Source organism: Pararge aegeria, chromosome 23 (assembly GCF_905163445.1).
Source record: "Pararge aegeria chromosome 23, ilParAegt1.1, whole genome shotgun sequence".
NCBI lineage: Eukaryota > Metazoa > Arthropoda > Insecta > Lepidoptera > Nymphalidae > Pararge > Pararge aegeria.
In genome coordinates, this window is record NC_053202.1 from 8,477,900 (window position 1) to 8,499,882 (window position 21,983).

The window sequence follows — 21,983 nt, forward strand, 5'->3', positions numbered from 1 at the left end:
TTAATTCGAGAGTTGTCCGGCATATGCCATGCTTTGGGCATCATTGACATTTCTACTCCATCCTTGGGCTGGTTCATAAGAGTAGCCAGAATGTTCTTCATGGTGCGGTGTATAACTGGCTGCCGATGATCCATGACTGTTCTTTGAGAGCAGCTTTCTGATAAGACTGAAAGCACTCAGAGCGAATGCGATCTTTCCAAGGAAGACAGCCTTGACTGCGGCGAACGCAATTATTCCAAGGAAGAGTGGCACCAAAGCCGCAAGTTTCAACTTCAAAAGAAGTAAAAGAGGAAGGATCTTCTTCAGCTTCTTTTTGCTGCCCTTCTTGCCTCGACCTACAGAAGTAAAATAAATAACCTTTAAACAACATTCTTACAATTCATTAAAAAGCATACGAGAAATTGGAACGATAGGTGAAAAATCAGATAGCAAAATGATTGTAAATGTTAATGTTGGAAAAGAGCAACTACTGAGTTTCTTGGCGGCTCTTCTCGGTAGAATCTGCTTTCCGAACCGGTGGTAGAGTCACACAAACATACATACTTGACATTTCAAAAGTGCTTATAAAGTAGGCCTACTTGAAATAAATGAATTTGAATTTGAATTTGATATAAATGTTCTTAGTTAAAAAGTTTGCGAAGATTTAAAGCGTTAATTTATTTAAGTAGACCTATTGATGTTAGAATGAAGGTACAATTTATGCCAATAGGTATGGGAGAAAGCTTGCATTGTTTTACAAGTGTTACGTTTTAAGGTACATGTGCAATATTCACAGCACGAACTTCATGTTAGGCAAATATCGGTTTCTAAGGTTTTACTTGCTTTAGGGAAACCTAGTCTTAATATTCTATTCAGATAAACGATACATCTTGCAAACTCCCGGAAAACGATCTGGCAAATATATGTATAATATTATAGACAAGCTTCACCACGATATGCTTAACAATTTTATGGTTTTGGAAATAAATATGGTAGCTTAAGATAAAATTTCAATATGTTAGATGATCGAATATGAAATATACAATATACTCAATATTGGAAGAGGAGCATTTCAAAATCTCAACTTTAAATGGTCGTTAAAGGCAAAAACATGAAGCGAAATGGGGGTGGAAAGATGGATTTAAATTTTTTGAGAAAAACTTTAGTTTTATAATGAGTAATGCATTCATATTTTAGAATGGTCTTTTAGAGACATACTTTATAATTATTTTCCAAAAATGTACTCATTGAAAAGTTACAGATATAATTTACCTTCTTCATCAACATCCGTAGAATCTTCACTGTCGTCAGACAAACGTAACTGCAGTACGTGGTTATCCAGGAAGTCTCCAACGTTGTTTGCTATTCTTTCCTCAATCTGCGATTCCCTGGTTTTTGGATTTTCAGAAAGTTGCTCATAGCTGCGAGCGGACCGTGCCGACCCAGTGTTTATTAATGTCATGCCTTCAAAAAGGTTAATGTCTTTAGTAATGGCCAGTCTTTCTGTATACTTAAGTGCTTTTTCCTGCAAAAAAATTTGTAACTTTGAACGAATTTTCTTTAGCAATTTAATATAAACTTAATTTCTATATTATACTGAAGTCAAAATTGGTTGAACGGCTATAACGGAGACACGATTTCGCCGAAAAAGGATTCTTATTGTCGAGCCAAGCGCTTTTTTTTACGCTTGAATGTGAAATATTATTTCTGAGCATAATAATTTCACGTAGTTGATAAATATTTATTACTAGATTTAGAACTAATTTAGAATATAGTTATGTTTTTAATGTGAAAAAAGTTTATTAAATGGGTAAGTCACAAGTCGTCTTCCGACACACTTTTTTGAAATTGTACCTCCATTCATGACCTTATCGTCATGGTTGGATTATGTGGTATTTGACTTTATTTAGAATAACTCAAAAAGTTTATGATATTATGCCAAACGCCAATTCACTGATATTCGAGATAAAACTATCTACAAAACATACAAGCAATTATTTTTTTTATATTCAAGTCATAATTTTTGTGTCTTAAAATATTCTACCACGTGTCTCAAATAAGTCAGACACAGAGTGAACACTGTTTGCGCATCCTCATAACTATTACACAACACATCACTTCAATTCACTTGAATCACATTCACCTTCAAACATAGTGACGTATCCGTATCGATGCACTCCGATACCGCACCCACTAAATTCTCCTCTATACTACGATCCACTGGGTTACAATTCACTGCCGCCAATATGGCGATAAGGGCTATTCTTTTCCACATTTTTTTTTAGATTATCTTTCACCAGGTCGACCGTTCAACCAACAACGCTTGCCTCGTTATGATATCTTCCCAAAAATGAGATGGAATATATCCTTCGACTCCCCACCACGATATTGTTTAAATGACGTAAAATATGTATGCGTCGTTTGCTGACATACACTAACTGATGGTGTTGTAGGCTCAGTACATAAGGATAAGTAGAAGAATAAATATTTGATGTTAGAAAGCGAAGTTTGTTCACAGCCAAATAAATACGCCCTCTTGCGTTTACGATGAAAGAAAAAGTGCGATGGTTTGAATTTTCGTGTATACGCACTAAACACTATAAATAGTTTATGTCAAGCCAAACTTTATCGTAATTCCAAACCTAATAGAGTCGCAAATGCCTCGCTCCCATTGATAGGAATACATAATATTCTTAGCATCACTTAGATGTACCTGAAGATGTTCTAAATTATATTTAAACCGCTTTATGTTTTCTGTATATATAATACAGTTCATATTGCCGTGCACAATAATTTCAACTGTCACCTCTTTATTCGAAATTCAAATAAAAATTACGAAATCGGTTTCGAAATTCGTAATAATAATATAATAAAAAGTGAAATTTATTTGTTCGCTATTGCATTATCATTGCCTAATTTTATATGTAGCTATTTTATAATTCTACGGTTTGAGGTCAGAGTAGACTACGAGACAAACCGGTAAGGACTGTAGTGGTAAAACTTTCTGTCGCTGTTTGGAGTCGTTTCTACACAAAGTCGGGTAACGGCAAACATTCCTCAAGACATACAATAGTAACTATTCGTCACATTTCTGATGAAGTTCTCCGACAAACGAGATAGATTATTCTAGGAGGGGCAAGTAAGATTTTTATTTTGTCGTCCGCGGCTGTTTTGTGAATTTTTTTTACAAGTCCTAACGTAATCCAAAACTGTATTATTTTTTTCATTTTTGTCTGTCTGTATCGTCGCCTACATAATTTTTTTAATAGAGGCCATACATTTTCTGCGAGCTTTCCAAGTACTGCCATGGCTACCATTAAAACATTTTTAACAACAACGACGAACGGTTTTTATTTTTTATTTATATATAAAGAGCACTGACAACATGCATATGACACGTTTTTAAACATAGCACAAACACAAAAACATGGACTGATATTATGAACGACAATTACAAGTGCACATAGCCTCCTACCTTAATTTCGCAATACAATTAAAGATTTCTTTCATACAAATTTTCATGACTTCATGACGTTATATAACGACGCCTAGCCATGGATGATAACGGTAATTTGAACCCAATATTACACATAATTTATCAAATAAAGCTAGTATAAGGTAGATAAAGATCAGTGCTCCGTAATCTCAAAGTATTAGAAACAGAGAAAGGACATCGTCCGAATTAGCCTATGATTCATCTTCGCAAAAAAGATTTGACTTGTACTAAACTTCCCAGCTTAGTTTATGTCCTTTAATGTAGCGGACCTTTCAAATTATTAAAAAGTAGCTACTGCCCGCGTTTGTTACGGTTTCTGGTACAATCCCGTGACAACCGTTTGTTTTCCAGGGATCCATAAATTTTAATTTTTGACGTAGAACTTATGAAATGCATGCTGATGATTAAAAGGTTTGAATACTAATAATGAAATCGTAGAAAAAGTTTTTTTTTTATTACAGTACAAGTTAGCCCTTGATAGCAATCTCACGTGGTGATAAGTAAGATGGTAGCGGGCTAACCTGTTAGGGATTATGTGTGTTGCTGTACCTGTTATAAAACCTGAAACCTTTGTATCTACGTTTCAACGTCTTTTCTGTGCTTGGCATGGACCTCCTCATAAATGAAGCCTAAAAACTTACGCCTATAGTTTGCCTTTACGCGATTCAAATGCAAGTTGGCTAAGATTATTTGTAATATTAGGGACTAGTGTCTCCTCTACAACTTCTCATGAGGTTTTGACGACTTACGTAGCGCAGTGGTGAGAGCTCAGGTCTGACAAGTGGAGTCTCCGGAACTCTCGATAGGGGGTTCAAAATTTTCTATGGTCTGGTCAGATGGCTTAGGCAGTGGCTGGTTTGACCTTGCCGAGGAAGACGTGCTGCTAAGCGATTCAGTGTTCCTAGACGATGCTCGTCTAGCCACGACCGACGCATCCTACAAGACCAGACCAGACTTAATCCAGAAGTTATAAATTTCCAAATTGACCTTACCGGGAATCGAACCCCGGGACCGCACACTCTCTTTTGCCATAGGCCGTTAATAGCATAATAATTAATTACTCTGTTCGTAGACTCACGATTGTCTGTCTGTATAACTATAACTGGTTTGTAATAATAAATTCGCATTAGGAGCTGAGTTATATAAAAACCGGCCAAGTGTGACTTGGACTTGCACAGGATGGATTCCGTATCATTACCATGTCTCTAGTATGGGTGCTCCTCTTAAATAGTTTTGTTTTACTTGAATTTAGTTCTATATTTGTGAAGTTAATGCATAACTAAATTCTGTGAGTATTTCAAGCGTTTACCTATTGCTGTTATAAATATTGAGCATAAACGCGCAAAAAAAAACGCGCCTTTTGTTGTATCACCATTATCATATAACCCATTACCGGCCCACTAAAGCGCACGTGTCTTCCCCCAAATGAGAAGCGATTGGCGGATTGGTGGACTCCAAACGCCTTTGAGAGCATTATGGAGATTTCTCAGACATGCAGGTTTCCTCACGATGTTTTCCTTCACCGTTGAGTGTTGTGATATGAAGTGATATTTTAATTGCTTAAAACGCATATAACTTTAAAAAAGTTATGTTATGTTATAAGCTATAAGTATAATGACAAGGTAGATAGGAAGCAGCCAGCCTCGCTCTCATCTCCCGCAAGATAGAAAAATGATTGTAAATGTTGATGTTGGAAAAGAGCAACTACTGAGTTTCTTGCCGGCTCTTCTCGGTAGAATCTGCTTTCCGAACCGGTGGTAGAGTCACTACAAACATACATACTTGACGTTTCAAAAGTGCTTATAAAGTGCTAAGGCCTACTTGAAATAAATGAATTTGAATTTTGAATTTGAATTTAGAGGTGCGTTTTGGGATTCGAACTCGGAACCCCGACAGTGAAACAGAAGACTAGACCGCTACTAGACTATCACCGCTATTTATGCGATTGTACATAGAAATTTGTTGTATTCTGTTTTTTAGTAGGTACTTGCTGTAATAGGGGCAACAGAAATACATCATCTGTGGAAACTTCTAATGTATAACTATAACGGTTCAACAAATACAGCCCGGTGACAGACGGACAGACAGAAAGACGGACACCGCAGTCTTAGTAATAGGGCGGAAACCTAATACTTAAACTCCGCCACCGTTTTACCCTTAGGGTAAGGAACCCTAAAAACGGTATTTGATATATAATAAAGAAAAGTTTTATCTTTATAGAGCTAACGATCACATTTGCGATACTTTATTAATTTTTGTTAATTTTTAAGAAGGGAAAGTCGTTTTACGGGATTCTGACTATTCGCAAATTATTAATGTTTTATTTATTTATACGATTTTATTACGAAATTCGTTGGAAACACAAGCTAGAGTAATGATTTTATCAGATTAAAAAAGTGTAAAAGTTGGTAGTACGGCCTTAACCCCTTCTCATTGTGGGAGGAGATCCGTACCCTGTAGTGGGCCGGTAATGGGTTGATATGACGATAGCGAGAAGCGGTGATATCCTAATTTTCGGGGGAGCGAGTTCGAATCTCAGCACGCACGTCTAACTTTTCTAAGCTATGGGCATTTTAAGTAATTAAAATATCAGTTGCTTCAACGGTGAAATATTATTTAAAACTTAAAACGCACATTACTTAGAAAAGTTAGAGGTGAGTGCTGGGATTCAAACTCGGCCCCCATAAATAAAATAAAATAAATAAATAAATTCAATATACTACGACAATACACTTCGCCATCTAGCCCCAAAGTAAGCGTAGCTTGTTATGGGTACTGAGATAGCTGATGAATATTTTTTTATGAATATAATACACATAAATACTTATAATATACATATAAACACCCAGACACTGAAAAACATTCATGTTGATCACACAAACACTCTCCAGTTGTGGGAATCGAACCCACGGCCTTGGACTCAGAAAGCAGGGTCGCTGCCCACTGCGCCACTCGGCCGTCCCCATGAAGTGAAGTCGAAGTCCTACCCAATGGGCTACCACCGCTTGAGTACTACCCATAATTACTTTAGCTATAGGCCTGGCTTGGCTGCCCTGGAATTAAAATACTTGCAAATCGGACAAAGAATTGCAAAGAAATCGGTTAAAATGAATAAAAAAATAAATCAATGCCAGGGGTTCTCTCAACATGTTAGCAGTCATTTACCACGAAACTCCAAAAGGTTCTGGAACTAGGTTAGCAGTCAAGTTCATAGACGGTGGCAAAACGATTAAGTAATGTAACAAGTGTATGCACGTAACTCGCAAGTTACATTGCATTGGATTAAATATACGCCTTAACTTCCCGCAGAAAGTAAAACAACTGGCAAATCGGCCAAAAATAGCGAAGAAATCGCTTGGAATAAATAACAATAGAAACCTACTAAATATAATTCAATGTCAGGGGTTCTTTCAACCATGTTAGCAATCATTTACCACGAAACTCCAAAAGGTCCTAGATCTAGGCTAGCAGTCATTTACCACTAAACTCCAAAAGGTCCTAGAACTAGGTTAGCAGTCAAGTTCATAGACGGTGGCAATAAATTATAATAAAACGATTAAGAAATGTAACAAGTGTATGCACGTAACTCGCAAGTTACGTGCATACACGTAACATGCATTGGATTAAATATACGCCTTAACTTCCCGTAGAAAGTAAAACAACTGGCAAATCGGCCAAAAATAGCGAAGAAATCGCTTGGAATAAATAACAATAAAAACCTATTCAATATAATTCAATGTCAAGGGTTCTCTCAACTATGCTAGCACTCATTTACCACGAAACTACAAAAGGTCCTAGATCTAGGCTAGCAGTCATTTACCACTAAACTCCAAAAGGTCCTAGAACTAGGTTAGCAGTCAAGTTCATAGACGGTGGCAATAAATTATAATAAAACGATTAAGAAATGTAACAAGTGTAACATGCATTGGATTAAATATACGCCTTAGCTTCCCGCAGGGAGTAAAACAACTGGCAAATCGGAAAAAAATAGCGAAGAAATCGAATGAAATAAATAGCAATAAAAACCTATTCAATATAATTCAATGTCAGGGGTTCTCTCAACTATGCTAGCACTCATTTACCACGAAACTACAAAAGGTCCTAGAACTAGGTTAGCAGTCAAGTTCATAGACGGTGGCAATGAATTATTATAAAACGATTAAGTAATGTAACAAGTGTATGCACGTAACTCGCGAGTTACATTGCATTGGGTGAAAGTGACGCGCCGATTTCCCGATTCGCCGCGCCGGACGCGTGAGGTCAGGCGTTTATTCTTTTTTTTTTTGGAAAATGATGCAATCGATCTTGTGAATGTAGATGATGAAATTGTATTGACGAGTTAAAGGCCGGCATTTTGGGAAATAAGGCCGAGAATTATGGAAGAACATTTTAAGATGTAGTCAAAGGTACCGATTCTATTGCACCCTCAGCCTATTAACTTCCCAATGCTGGGCAAATACCTCCTTATAGGAGAGATGGTTTTAGACTATTTACTCACCCCCATGCGGATTGGTGGACTTTAACAACTAATATTACAAGTTACTTATAATAACCAGGACTGACGGTTTAACACGTTGCATGGCCGAGGCATGGGGTCGGACGACGCCAAGTTCCTAGCACCGAGCTGGTACTAGGAACTTGGCGTCGTCCGTCCTTTAACAGAAAAAAATAATACCTACCAAGTTTGACCTGTTCCGGGACTCGAACCAAGGCTCTCTTGTTCCGTAGCTTAACGAGCTAATCACTAGACCAAGGATAGATAGGCCAAGTAGGTAGTTAGTTCTCTTACATATAAACTTTTGTTTTGTACAGCAAAGGAAGGCAAAGGGAAATAACTATTTTTAAACTGCTTATAAACTTTTCTTAGTTTAGTGTAGCTATTTGTGTATAAGATAATTATTGTTTGCTTAATTAAATAATAACAGGTTAATTAAAAATATATTTTTAAGAAACCAACACAGTTTTGGTATTTTTGTCTGTTTAATCTGTCATCAGTAATACCAATATAATTTTGTAGATGGCATTTCCATAACTAATTTAAGAGAAGTATGTGAAACTTTAGACACAACCAAAATAAACACTAAATTAAGAACGTGCTAATTCTGGGTAGTCACAAAATCTAAATATATAAAAAAGAAACCCACTGACACACTGACTATTCACGAAATCTCAGGAACTATAAAGCCTACAAACCAGATATTTTGAAGGTAGATTCCTTCAGGATGAAGGTATCAGCTGAGCGGTTTTGAAAGATTACCCCTCTAGGAGGGTGAAATAGGGGTTAGAAGTTAGCATGTCAGTCCTATAATTTTGAAGTTACAAACGAGAAAATCAGCATTTTATCAGCTTTAAATAATAAAAAAATGTGTAAATTATTTATTTGATACCTACTTATGCAAGCAAACACTTAACTTCTTATGGTTTTGGTGCACGTGACATATCGCACGCCAGAACATTTTAAGAGCGTAGAATCTTTAAAAAACCTTTAAATCAGCTTAAGCCAGGACCCCACTGACCCTATTTGTTAACGATTTTGAAGAGAAAAGCAATAAATTCCATAATGACGCTTGCGGACTCTCTAGCTTATGTACTATAGATACAAAATATGCTGGGCTACATTGGCTTTCGTTTACCAAACTGACACTCCTGTATTTCGTGTCAACGGTGGTTTAGTAATTTATTATTATGGATGACTGAGAAAAGTCAGAGAGATTATAAAAAAAGCATCTATTCTTGTTTTCTTCTAAAAGTGCTATTTTCTTGTTCCTGTTCGTTTATTGGCAGGTTGGCGATCATTATTAATAATAATAATAAGCAAATATTATCCAGCAGAAGTTAGCTTACAAATATAATCTCATATCACAAAGTCTGAAAACCATACCTTATTATAAATATGTACCAGAATCAGTTCTCGAAAACAACGAATACAGACTGTATTTCGACCGTGCAATTCTTACTGATTGAACAATCCATTACAATAGACCTGACATTACACTTCAAGATAAAAAGAACCTAACTGCAATCATCATAGACATAGCTATACCCAACAGGCCAACACACATAATTTACAAAACACTATTGTGTTCGAAAAACTTTCTAAATATACAGACCTTAAAGACGATATAAAGCGCATGTGGCGGCTTAATGAAGTTAGCATAGTTCCGATAGTATTATCCACTACAGGTGTCATTCCCAAACAACTTCACCAGTCACTCAGCTTACTCAATTTACCGGAATTCACCTACATATCTCTCCAAAAAGCTGTAATCCTAAACACTTGCAGGATAGTCCGTAAATTCTTACAGGGTAGTGAAGAGCCTACACATCGAACTGGTGAACCCACGCACAATCACAATAATGTCCAACCACAACCTTCTACACAGACATGAAATTTCCCTCAAACACAATCCTACACACATACAAACCCACAACCTTAATAATTAACTTAATTAATTACTAAGTTTGTTTTTTTTGTTTTGACTCTGGGTGTGCACTTGACTTAGGTCCGTGCACACCTGAAATACCAGCTGTTAGCTGAGACACTAAAGTGTACACAGATAAAAATAATAATAAATTATAATCTCTTTATTAAGACAACTAAACTTTGTTAATAATACAACTTAAACGACTATGTTAGAATTAACTATTTCATTAAGGCAACTTAAATTTTTGAATCCCCGGCTCTGAATAAAGAACGAATGCTTCTTCCTAACCAGTGGCGTAGGTTACAAAGTTGTGATGTGATACAAAAAAAAATCGGAATAAGAAAGGTTTTAACTTTAACTTTTGTTTTATTGTGTGTAACGTTTATTTTAGTGTGGGCCACCTGATGGTAAGTGCAACACTTCACACGCATGCATGGAGAATGTCCTGCGACACATGCTTAAAACTTAAGGATAGGCATTCTAAGCCTAGTCTTAAGTTTTAATAACTCGTGCTGGAGATTTTTATCATTTTATATAATCTGCATACCCTGTGCATACCCTCTATGCACGCCGCTGAGGAGTGTAGGGTTGAATAACGTAGACATTCATAAATAAATGAATTTTGTCATATCCGCCATATTGGATTTTTCATAGCGTAAAGCCTCTGACATCGAAAACGATTACCCTTCCGTATTCTGTTAGTAATGTGAATGCCAGGTTGATAAGTGGTTCATAAGTGCTACTATAAGAATGAGATATGCTAATAAAAGGGTGTATGGGGTCATAAATTCTTGTGTCACGCCTCACTTCTTAATGGGAGGTTTCGTAAGCATTCCATTCAGAAGAAAGTGGTGGATGAGTCAAGCACTTGGGCACGACCTTGAAGGCAACGGAACCTGCCGCGTCGGTGCACACGGGTTGCTATTTTGGATTAGACAGGTGATTGGAGAGCTGTTCATTTATTTTGGTTATTACCTCAATTCAAGTCAATTCAATTATTTATTTCCTGATACAGGTAATAATATGTAGAATAGGTGTTGCAGAAAAAAAATATGTAGATCTTAAATGTACCACGCCAAATATACTAATTTATATACTACGACAACGCACACATCGCCCAAAGTAAGCGTAGCTTGTGTGATGGGTACTAAGATAGCTGATGAATATTCTTATGAATATAATACATAAATACTTATAATATACATATAAACACCCAGACACTGAAAAACATTCATGCTCATCACAAAAACATTTCCCAGTTGTGGGAATCGAACCCACGGCCTTGGACTCAGAAAGCAGGGTCGCTGCAAACTGCGCCAATCGGCCGTCAAATTGATATTGGTAATTACAATGTTTATAATAATAAAATACAATTAATAAAATAATAAATTACAATTAAGTTTATATGGGCACATGACAAAGAATACAAATAAATTAATAATTACTAACGAATGTAATTTTTAATATTCATCAATAGTATAAAAATAATGCCTATTTAAACATCGAAAAAATTTTCTCTTAAACATTTCATGTCATTTATTAGTGGCTTCATTTCGTCAGGTAACTGCTTCGCTTCGCTTCATGTGCGGGAAATTTAAATCTATTTGTATGGCGTTTATTTTAAAATTTCGTAAACATTGTTTTTTTGGCGGCCACAAATAAGACTACCTCATAAATATATAATGATGGGAATGTTGTTATGTTAAGCTTTTTAAAATATGGCTTACAACTGTCTCGCTTACCCAGTTTACAAATAACTCTCACACGTCTATCACATCACACCTTCTTCCGTGCTATGTGGCAGCAGATCAGAATACAGTTATCACCACCTATTCTTCCCGCGGGTGTCATACGAGGTGACCAAGGGTATATCACGGAGAACGGGCAGCAGCATTCTCCGTGCTACTACCACCATTTACTGCAATCAACAACACGTGGTAATTATTGGCAAAACCCCCCGTTGGACTGTTATAGGCTTTTGATTGATTGATACGTTTGTATGTCACTAAATTCCTCTAAGACCCTAATTTGGTGAAGCATTTTGCGTGTATTTAAATTGGTCCTTGAATGATTTCGATTCACAATTGCACCCGGTAGGTGGCGCTGTAATGAGATTTCAGGATTGATTTTTCAGGACCAGATAAAGTCTGCTGAATCCGGTGAGCTCATTGATATTAGAGAATAAATGTTTTTTTTTTAATATTGCCTATTTTTTTTTAATTTAATACGCAAAAAAAAAACGAATACTAAAGGCAAACTTAATGCTTAGCATTCTCTATCAGACAATCTTAGTTCATTAAAAAAATATTAGTGGTAGGCGAAAGATACAAAAAAAATGCTTGAGAAATATGTGATTTTTATCGCATAGTAATAAATAAGTAAATAATAATAATATTTTTAAATTATAAGTATAGAAGAAACTTAGTTGCATTATTGTTGGTTAAAAATTAAATAGTAACTAACCTAATGTGCACCGTTCGAAAACTCACGGGTGTGGCTCTACGAACTTTCGCATTGCGTCTCCCAAACTACCTTTAATACCGATTACACACTGTATTCTATAGCAAAATCATACACAAAATTATAGCCCTTAATACCTGACACTTAGAACTATTATAGCGTGTATATTTTAGGCGTGAACTTTCGCATAATATTGTCAATGAGACGTCAGTACTGTGGACCACACACGATAATTTACAACAAAACTGCGCAAGGAATTATAGCTTTTACTTCTCTTTTTTTAAACATTAAACTTGCATCTTTGATTAAGGTGGGTGGGATGTATTGCGTTATGGTCAAGATCAGTTGCGGATATACGGATATTGCGATAGATTATACCTACTATGACTTTCTTAGTTACGTGATATCATTACGTATAAATTCGTATCAAGTGTCTTAGTTCAACATAATGTTCATATGAGGACATTGACCTTTGCTGTTACGAGTTTGTTAGTGAATAAGAATCATGTACCTATGTCTGAGTAGGTACAAAGTAGTCGGGTAAAAAAGTTATATTATTTTTAATTTCCTCGTTGGTCTAGTGATTTCTATGTTCGGACGGATCATGATGTTTTGGATTCGATTCCCTTGTTGTGGTAACAATAATTAGGAATTGGGGTTTCTGTTAAAAAAACAATGGATAGGTAACCTATCTTCTGTTTTTTTAACAATAGATAAGGGCATGTTAAGCCATGGCGTCGATCCCGGTTATTATCAATAGCATAATAATCGTTAAAATTCACCTATCCATATTAGAGCAGCGTGGTGGATCTGTGTCCTATAACCCTTTCTCCTATGAGGGAATAGGTTTGTGCCAAGCATTAGGCTTATTATTGAAATGAAATAAAAATACAAAAAATAAAAGTACACCAAACAGAAATTAAATTATAAACAAAACTCTCTTATAAAGAAATTCACAAACTATTTCACCTACCCGTGCCCGGTCCACTGTAGGGCACGGGTCTCCCACACATGAGAAGGATTTAGGCCGTAGTCCATCACACTGGATTAGTGCGGATTGGTGGACTCCACACCTTTGAGAATAATTATAAAATTATAGAGGTATAACTCTCAGGCATGCAGGTTTCCTCACGATTTATTCCTTCACCGTTGAAGCAAGTGATCATTTAATTGCATAAAACGCACATAACTAAATTTTACATGGCTACTACAAATGCACTATGATCAAACGGAAGAGTTCATTCAATCAAATATATGACATCCATAGCCGTCATGTAGTACGTATCTATAATATTAACACTCACACACACACTCACGCACACACAAACACACACACACACACAAAATACACTAAATCTAGTGGTACATTTGTATAATTTGTGTACTCGGAGGCGGGCGGTGGTACATGCAGCACAGTTTTTACTATTGCAGTGCCACCCTTGCTAATATGTACTTTAAGTGCCATTGTAACTGTTCCAACTACAGATTTATTATATTATTATTATAATTATAACATAGAAAAGTTAGTGGTGCGTGGAAGGAATCGATCTCGATCCTTACACGCACGCTCCGATCACCCCTGTTAGAAGCGGAAGAAGATGGGCGAAGTAAACATGTTTCATTCATTTCCGCGAAAAACCTCACGGAAGTACTTAACACAGAAACCTAGCCGCACTACATTGCATTGTTAACAGTTTCAGTGTTTAAGCATTCTGAGGTCTCGAATAGATTTACTACTTAGCATTACGACCATTTACATTTGACTAGCTTTTACTTGTTATTATGGCACGCTTGATAGTTTAGTTAAAGTCATTTCTTTATTGGCACAAAGATGGCACTTTTGATGATTACATTGCATGTTATATATTCAAAGAAAATAGTTGATGTCGATAACTAAATTCATCACTTAAAACTAAAGCTACGAGGGTTCCAAACGCCTAGTCTAAGAAGAAGCCCACAACAAACTTAGCCGGTTGTTTTTTATTTTTGTTATCACCATCTCACATTGTCATTTAAAACTATTAAAGATGCAACCTGGTTAGACCAATAATTTATACCCAAGCATCTTTATCGTTGACGTAGTCCTTAATACTATATTAGGACTTGAGTGATTCGCATGTTCAATTATTGATCACAATTTTCTGGGTCCGATTCCAAGTTTGGGCTGAAAACTTTAAGGCATTCGAATTTCTTTTAGATTAAGGTGTTACTTTGCCTGGATTTGCTTTGACTATGCTTTGGCCTTTAAGCTGAATTTGCTACATTCCGAAAAACCAGGAATATCTCTGCGATCCAATTTTTAAATATATCAATATTTATACTCCACACCAAACAGATCTTCCATTTATTATTTATCTACGCACGTTTCGCTCCGACGCTCAGCATCCTTACAGGGCTTGGCCTAAAGAGGTTGCTCTGCCAGCAATCAAACCTGTGTAAATAGGTCTCCAGACCCGTACCGATTGTCTTCACGATCAAAAGGAAGACTACTCGACAAAGGCGTGTCATAACAGATGTATGCAAATGCAATTCATAAATCCAACATAAACTTTCATCCACAAAAGTACCAATATCCAGTTACAGTCAATATTGTGTAAGACATACGAATTTCTTTTCAAAAATGAAAGTTTCCGTACACCCAGCAACATCCGCTTATAGCACTTATATCACTGAAACCATGCAACCAATAATAGGCCTACGTCCATTCAATTAAAAGCGAGAGTTGTTCGAACTATTGTAGTTATTTTAACATTTACACGTAAACCTGTTTGGCATGCAGACCTATATACTAAATTGCTGTTGATTGATGTAAATGAGTTATGAGGTCCTGGTACTTTTGAGGTCGAGAGAAAATCAAGTAACGTATTGATTATGTAATTTTATATAATAAGAAGAGAATATCTGTTGAAACAAATTCTAAACTGGTATAAATTTATCTACATATCTTGGTCAAAGTATGCAAGCCATAGGATAAAATAAGTACAAGACCTGAAGTATCGAAATACATCGAAGACAACTATGCCCAATATTAGAAATTTATTTGTTGAGATGAAAAAATAAGGGAACACGATGCATAATTATTTTGTAGCGCCATCAGTAGCCCAATTTAGTGCCATTTTTCTTGGCACATACTTCGCACATAGAGGGAGATATTTAATTATTTTAAGGTTAAATTCCTTCCGTTATTCTGAGCACTGCCTGGATATCGTTTTTAAGTATTAAAGAACTCAATTGCAATTCTTTTGGGTTATTGAAAATTGTATTTTATCAGTTATATTTACGTTTTACATAATTATTCTTAAAAGTATTTGTAAGCGAATGTTGATGTCTCTGATTTAAAATTATACAAATTGTAGTTAGTACCTATTACAATTTTACCTTTACTTAGTTTAATATGATAGCTACATTGAAGTGTTGACTTTTGACTTTTGACCGCAAATAGCAATTAAAGTGATTAATGAAATTTCTTTGAACTTCAATCATGTTGAAGATGTACTTTCTCTTCGCGAGAATCAAATGCCAAGTGATTTTTCACACAGCGCAACTATGCATGTACCCAAGTATTGTCTCATTACTCTTTGGCCGAGATCTTTTTCAAAACAAACAGCACAATGGAGACAACGGGACGATTAGCTTCGTACCGACTTTTTTTTAAAAGGTATTTTCTCATACCTTGATTCATAGAGATAAAAGTGAACTAATTAGTTTACTCTAGAAAAATTGCAAACAATGGTATAAAAGACCTATCACCTTTGAAACCTGTAGTCCGTTTGCTTTTCATCATTGTAAAGCCAGAAAAAGTTTTATTTATGTTTCGCTTCACCTTATTCCACACATCGATTTAAGGAGTTTTCTCCTCAGCTTACGTAAAAACTAAGTGGGTGTCAAAATAATAGCCACAAGTAATTTTTGAAAAACGAAATTTTTATTTTTACGTGGTACCATCGTAAAACAGTAATTAACACTTAACTGTTTACAATTCGAAAAATAAATAGTTACGTAATAAATATGACTCGTTTCACTCGCACAAACAACTATAAGTTGATAAAAAATATACGTTAATAAATAAGAGGAAAATAGTAAAATAAAATAAAAATAAATGAATCTTTGGAACAAAAAAATCTTTAAAGTATTTGGTGAGCACATGCTATATCCTATAAAATATACTTATTTAAAGTATAAACATATGTTAATACTGAAATAATTATAATAAAGAATAAATATATGATAATAAAATAAAGATAATAACGTGAGATAAAACTAAAAATCAGTCAAGAACTTATTAAAGCTTTAAAAACTAAAATGTAAGAAAATAAAAAACAATAATTATTATATAAAAGAAATACTGATACGCACATACTAATCTCGAATATAAAACGGTGGTCATACAACACGAATAAATATTAATAAAACGCGTAAAAATGCGCTAAAACTTAAATGGTAATAATAAATTAGTTAACGTCAAAAACGTTGATTTTAGAGGAATAGACAAGCTGGTTTACTGGTATTCATCCAGCTTTTTCTCTCCTCAAATAATTAGCTATGAATATGGTATTAATTATAGCATTGTCTAGTGTTTACGCTTGTTTGATGTGACCAGCATATGCCAAGTTCTGGGCTATGTCTTGCGATCTTCCCCAGCCGCCACCGCCGCCGCTCTCCCAGCCGTGTTCTTCGTGGGATGGTTCAGACCACCCTCCACCACCTCCTCCGCTCTTCGACTTAGATTCTAGAAGCTTCTTGAGGGCTCCAAAGGCAGCTGCAATGAAAGCGATCTTTCCGAGGATGTATGCCTTGAAGACTGCGAAGGCGATGATACCAAGGAACAAAGGAACGAGTGCAGCTAACTTCAGTTTGATCAAAGCGAGGATGGGGAGGAGTTTCTTCAGCTTCTTCTTTTTCTTACCACGGCCTGTAAGAAAGAAAATAAACATGGTTAGAGAGTATCCTTAGCAAACAAGCCTTTACACTCTAGCGCTTAGTACTATTACTGTTCTCTTTGTGTCTTCCCCTCAGTGTTTTGTTGCAATAAAGTTTTTTCTATTCTATTCTTCTATTGAAAGTCTTTGGTCTCCTCAAATCATCCTTCATCTCTATTAGAAAATCTGTAATTTTTTCTCCATAAATTGATGAATTGTTAAAAATTGTCTCTTAGCGGACGCCTACGCTATATTATAGCTCTCTGTATGCCAAATATTAGCCCAACCCGTGCAACGGTTTGAGCTGTGCGTTAATAAATTTGCCACCAGTCAGTCAGACAGTGAGTAAGGCAGTAAGTTAGCCAGTTACCTTTTTCCTATAACACAAACACCCAGGTATGGTTTTTCCCTCTAATATATAAGATAATGGGATTAAGGGGCGAAAGGTGCAGAACTCCTTTGTGGGGTTGAGTATACGCTTTTACAACATGATTCCTAAGGAAATTCTTGACCTACCAATGCATACATTTAAAAAATGTGTAAAAACGCATTTAGTACAGCGAGGTTACTATACATTTGATGAATTCCTCAATGACAAGGTAGAATGGAAGCAGCCAGCCTCGCTCTCATCTCCCGCAAGATAGCAAAATGATTGTAAATGTTGATGTTGGAAAAGAGTAACTAATGAGTTTCTTGCCGGCTCTTCTCGGTAGAATCTGCTTTCCGAACCGGTGGTAGAGTCACACAAACATGCATACTTGACGTTTCAAAAGTGCTTATAAAGTAGGCCTACTTGAAATAAATGAATTTGAATTTTGATTTTTTTTTTTTAAGAGATAAAGACGTCCATGCTACTCTATTATTGGCTGGAGGGTTATAAGTTGTCTTAAATAATAACAAGAACTCAAGAACTGGCGGCTAAACGTACTCTAGTCACGGTGATAAACATCGCCAAGTACCAAATTACGACGGTGATGAACATCGCCAATTTCTTAACTATAAGCTTTTACGACAGGAAATCTCAATACCTAAAAAATTTCAAACGTAGGAACTCGCGATGATCGCTATTCAATTTAGAACTAAGATATTATAAATCTACAAATAGGAAACAGAATACCTTTTATCTTAAAAAAACCTATACATATTTTTAATGCAAAAACAATTGTATTGAATACTTTTAATACTACTTGTAATACTTTCTTCGAATACTTTTAATGTCAAAAAACCTAATATTTTACATTCGAAATTAAGTTTATAGTAAGCCAATATTTTTCTTTCTCCTATACTTGCAGCAATAAAATAATAAGAGCTGAGTACGCGATGAACACATGCTGGCAAAGACCATCTTATACAGAATCATCATCGTCAATACAGAGCACGAGTATCATCGCAGATTGTGAAGGGTTTGGCCGTCTCCCACGCTGGCCCAGTGCGGATTGGTAGATTTCACACTTCCTTGAAAACATTACGGAGAACTCTCAGGCATGCAGGTTTCCTCATCCCATATATACTAGTATATTTTAATTATTTAAAACGCACATTACTTAGAAAAGTTAGAAGTGCATGCTGAGATTCGAACTCGGACCCCCGAAGGTGAAGTCGACCCAATGCGCTATCACCGCTTTTAGAGCTTCTAGAGAGTACAAGAGTTTAATTGAAGTGCAAAAGTGACATTATTAGCTTACACATTCACTCACTCGGGAGTTCTATTCAAATAAGTTCGCTTGGCACTTATGTAGCCACTTGAAATAGCTTCAATACATTTTACCGTTAACCTCGAATGTCGTTAACCATTGTATTTACTTGTCTAGTGGGGAAATTGATGAATTACTTTCAAATACGCATTCCATTTCACATTGGAATTCCACATTTTATTCTAGGGCACTGCTATTTGTTTATCCTGAATGATTTAGTTGCGGGCGATTGCTTTAAATGCAATATAGTCGTTATACCTTTTCAACGAAACGAAAATAACATATCTATTGACGTTCGCCATTGGTTGCCTGGAAGAAATCGCTATGAATCCATAAGGCCGCCAAATTGTATACGTTGTAATGTTATACTTTTTTTTATGTACTTTTTGTGGTGTGCAATAATTCATTCAGTATATTCATTAATTCATTCATTCATCTAAGACTGGATAGTTCATAAAAATACAATTTCAGTACAGAAAAATTTAACGTTGAATTATTAATCTAAACTAATATTATAAATAGGAAAGATTTTTTTGTTGTGTTGGTGTAAACAAACAAAAAAATCTTAGACGCCGAAATTACTAGACCGATTTTAACAATTTCTTCGCCAAAAGGAAGCTAAACGATGACATGATGATTTAAATACAATTGAAGATCCTTGAGTAAATTTCAATAATGCGGGTTACATTAAAAATAAAATTTATGAAACCTACTCTAATGTCGGCAGCTAGTTACCACACTACCGACAAAGACGTGGTTCCAAGCGATAAAACGTTCCGGAACGATGCCGCTTAGAAACCGATTAGGGGTAAAGGTTTAATATAACTGCTATACACCTAACAGATTAGCCCGCTAATATCTTAGCTGCATCATCACTCAGTAACAGGTTAGATTGAAGCCTAACTAAACTGTTACTTCTGGCTGGAAATGAATATTTATTTACTAGTCTGCCGGGGAAATGCCACCACATGCTCATTTCTGCCGCTAAGCAGCATTGTTGGAATTTTGTGTTTGGTCTGAAGGGGTGGCCGGTGTAATTTTTTTTTTTTTTTATAATAATAAATAAATAAATATATATAAAAAAGAAAAGTATAACAAAACAACGTATACTATTTTATGAATATAATACACAAAAATATTCATCAGATATCTTAGTACCCATAACACAAGCTACGCTTACTTTGGGGCTAGATGGCTAGATGGCGACATTGTCGTAGTGTATTTATTTATTTATTATTTATTTATTTTATGGGTATATGTATATATGCACCGACTTACTATTTTCTGTACCTGTTTTTTATCTTCGCCATTGGTTGCCTGGAAGAAATCGCTATGAAGCGATAAGACCGACAATATACGTTGTTTTTTATACTTTTCTTTTTTATGTACTCTTTGTGGTGTGCAATAAAAGTATATTAATTTATTCATTCAAAACTTATATGCTGACTGCAAGACGAAATAACTGGTCTTGGGTTCAAAAAATATTAATAAAAAGATGCTAACCTTCCTCTTCAATGGAGTTGTCTTCAGTAAATGCCTTGGGCATCCTCAGTTGTAATGCATGACTGTCCAGGAAGTCGACTACGTTGTCCATGATTCTCTCCTCAATCTGGAGCTCTCTGGCCTTGGGCTCATCGGGTAGTGGGTCGTAACTCCGAGCTGACCTTGGTGAACCGGTTTTGGAGAATGCAATTCCATCTACAACACTAAAGTCCTTCGCCACGGCCAGGTTTTCGGTAAACTTCATCGCTTTCTCCTGAAAAATTACAAAGGACGTTGTAAGTATTTCATAAATTACTTAGTTAAAATTATAATTGCTCGAATATGTGATAAGTATATAGTAGAAAAAACTAATTAAATTAAAATCATAAACTGAGCGATGCGGTATTGTGTTCTTAATTACGTACGTAAAGTGTTAGCACGTAGAAGAAAGTTTTAATGTGTAATTAATAGGTAAGAGCGAAAATTAATAGTTTTTTTTTTCATTAAGATGATAAAATTATTAATATTTTAACTGGAAACGTATGCCAGTTTGCTACCAAGTTAACTTATATCTAGTATAGAATGTCTTGCTATATTATTCTAGAATAAAATAGTGCATTTAATGGTCGATGATATTAGGTAGATAAAGTTGCATAAAATTGAGAGATAAATTAATGGGAATAAATCGGGTCGCTACCTTTGTAATACATTAAAACCACAGAAGAAAGACTACCTAATACACACAACACCTAACCACATGATATCCTAGTGAAAGTTAAAATTACCAGTTGCCTCCATATATTGGTAGCCTAATAATTTCACTATCTTTAATACTCTATAATAACTCTTAATCTTTTTACTATTGATTTTAAAGTCGGACAATATTCGTTAAAAAGAGCTCAATCACTTCTAAGACCTAAATACCAACCGATTCTTACCGCTTCTTTAGTTTAATTAAATCCTACATATCTGCCTATGTCAGCCTTTCAAATATCCTTTATCTCTTTCAATTTCTATGCCTAGTCAAAAAATTACAGTTCGTAATCGATTTTATAAGAACCTTTTATATTACCAATCATTACTTTATACTTCTATTAATATCTATTTCCTAGTCGATTTGCGTAAACACGACCGTTACTACTCTAAACTGAAATGACCTAAAATCTTGCGATCCTTCTCCTAAGAAAAAGGACAACATTTGCCTCCTATTCGCTAAGTGGAATCTAAACTCAGTGTTTCATCCGTTAAATCAGACTATACATTCCATTAACACTATCACGTATCACATAATCACGTTCACTGCACTTCACTTCACCTTTAAACACAGCATCGTGTCGGTCTCCACACAGTCCCTCAACGTGGATATGAACTTCTCCATGACCCCGTCTTCTTTGACTGTCGGCATGGCCGTCGCTGCCACTGCAAGGCACATCACGTAGAACACCTTCATCTTCGCAAGTGGAATGTTCAATTGTCAAAGGCGCATGCAATACGGACAGTTTTATTTTCATGCTCCCCACTCGGTGAA

The 21,983-nt window shown here is 35.6% G+C and overlaps 2 protein-coding genes across 2 annotated transcripts; both read right to left on the reverse strand.

The window, feature by feature from the left end:
- On the reverse strand, positions 1 to 2,254 carry LOC120634377. The gene is made up of 3 exons (XM_039904895.1): positions 2,123 to 2,254; positions 1,252 to 1,504; positions 1 to 335 (listed from the first exon to the last, which is right to left on the reverse strand). Exons 1-3 carry the CDS (start codon positions 2,252 to 2,254, stop codon positions 1 to 3), a joined length of 720 nt encoding a protein of 239 aa, XP_039760829.1.
- Positions 2,255 to 16,937: 14,683 nt separating this feature from the next.
- Positions 16,938 to 21,905, reverse strand: LOC120634380. The gene is made up of 3 exons (XM_039904901.1): positions 21,771 to 21,905; positions 20,477 to 20,729; positions 16,938 to 17,272 (listed from the first exon to the last, which is right to left on the reverse strand). Exons 1-3 carry the CDS (start codon positions 21,903 to 21,905, stop codon positions 16,938 to 16,940), a joined length of 723 nt encoding a protein of 240 aa, XP_039760835.1.
- Positions 21,906 to 21,983: the final 78 nt, after the last annotated feature.

What these genes read in the sequence shown, in the direction of transcription:
- LOC120634377 (XM_039904895.1), bottom strand. Translation starts at nt 2,254, where the DNA reads ATGTGGAAAAGAATAGCCCTTATCGCCATATTGGCGGCAGTGAATTGT. An exon ending in ATACGTCACTATGTTTGAAG is followed by an intron (nt 1,505 to 2,122) that starts GTGAATGTGATT and finishes ATTTTTTTGCAG; the next exon opens with GAAAAAGCACTTAAGTATAC. An exon ending in TACGGATGTTGATGAAGAAG is followed by an intron (nt 336 to 1,251) that starts GTAAATTATATC and finishes TTACTTCTGTAG; the next exon opens with GTCGAGGCAAGAAGGGCAGC.
- LOC120634380 (XM_039904901.1), bottom strand. Translation starts at nt 21,905, where the DNA reads ATGAAGGTGTTCTACGTGATGTGCCTTGCAGTGGCAGCGACGGCCATG. An exon ending in ACACGATGCTGTGTTTAAAG is followed by an intron (nt 20,730 to 21,770) that starts GTGAAGTGAAGT and finishes GTAATTTTTCAG; the next exon opens with GAGAAAGCGATGAAGTTTAC. An exon ending in CAACTCCATTGAAGAGGAAG is followed by an intron (nt 17,273 to 20,476) that starts GTTAGCATCTTT and finishes TCTTTCTTACAG; the next exon opens with GCCGTGGTAAGAAAAAGAAG.